The following is a 571-nucleotide window of genomic DNA, read 5'->3' on the forward strand; positions in this document are numbered from 1 at the left end:
TGTGTTGTTGTTTTTCAAGGAGAGTTACGAGGCCGATGGCCCATGCTTTTGTGCGAGGGCATAAATTCTGCTCAAGCACACTGGAAGACAAATAAACAATCACCTACTAATGAAAACAGAAAAAAGACAATGGTTATGCTCAACAGGACTGACATCCCTCATTCGGTTTAGAATAATAATGGTTGCTTAGCAGTCTTTTCACTCACGCACACACACACTACGACCGCTCTGCAGTGCCCTGGCCAGCAGACCATAGAGAGTGTTTGAAGGAGAGACAGAGAGCGAATACTCGTACCTGTGACAGAAATGCAGCTGTGGGGCTGGTTGCATCCTTTTGGGGCCTTCTCTGTGAAACGGGACCAGAGCCTGGGGCTGGATTTGGTGGTGTGGCTGAGTCAGGGCTGCTCTGGGCTGGGCTGGAGTGGTCGCACTGGGTGCTGGTCCGGGAGAGATCCATTCCTCTGCCATCCTCTCCTGCAGCAACCTGCACTAGTACTCTATCACACTCCTCTACTGCTCGCCGCTGGTGCTGATCCAGCTCTCTCTGTCAGCCAACGAGAGAGAGAGAGAG

The 571-nt window shown here is 51.8% G+C and overlaps 1 protein-coding gene across 1 annotated transcript in view; it reads right to left on the reverse strand.

Moving 5' to 3' along the window:
- Positions 1 to 555, reverse strand: part of LOC107578076 (keratin-like protein KRT222) — a 5,060-nt gene extending 4,505 nt beyond the window's left edge. Inside the window, exon 1 of the mRNA XM_016264068.1 lies at positions 296 to 555. Within this exon, the coding sequence (XP_016119554.1) occupies positions 296 to 457 (162 nt within the window). The 5' untranslated portion in view covers positions 458 to 555. The remainder of the gene's footprint in view (positions 1 to 295) is intronic.
- Between the last annotated feature and the right edge of the window lie 16 nt (positions 556 to 571).

Source organism: Sinocyclocheilus grahami, unplaced genomic scaffold (genome assembly GCF_001515645.1).
Source record: "Sinocyclocheilus grahami isolate Dianchi unplaced genomic scaffold, SAMN03320097.WGS_v1.1 scaffold8689.1, whole genome shotgun sequence".
Lineage (NCBI taxonomy): Eukaryota > Metazoa > Chordata > Actinopteri > Cypriniformes > Cyprinidae > Sinocyclocheilus > Sinocyclocheilus grahami.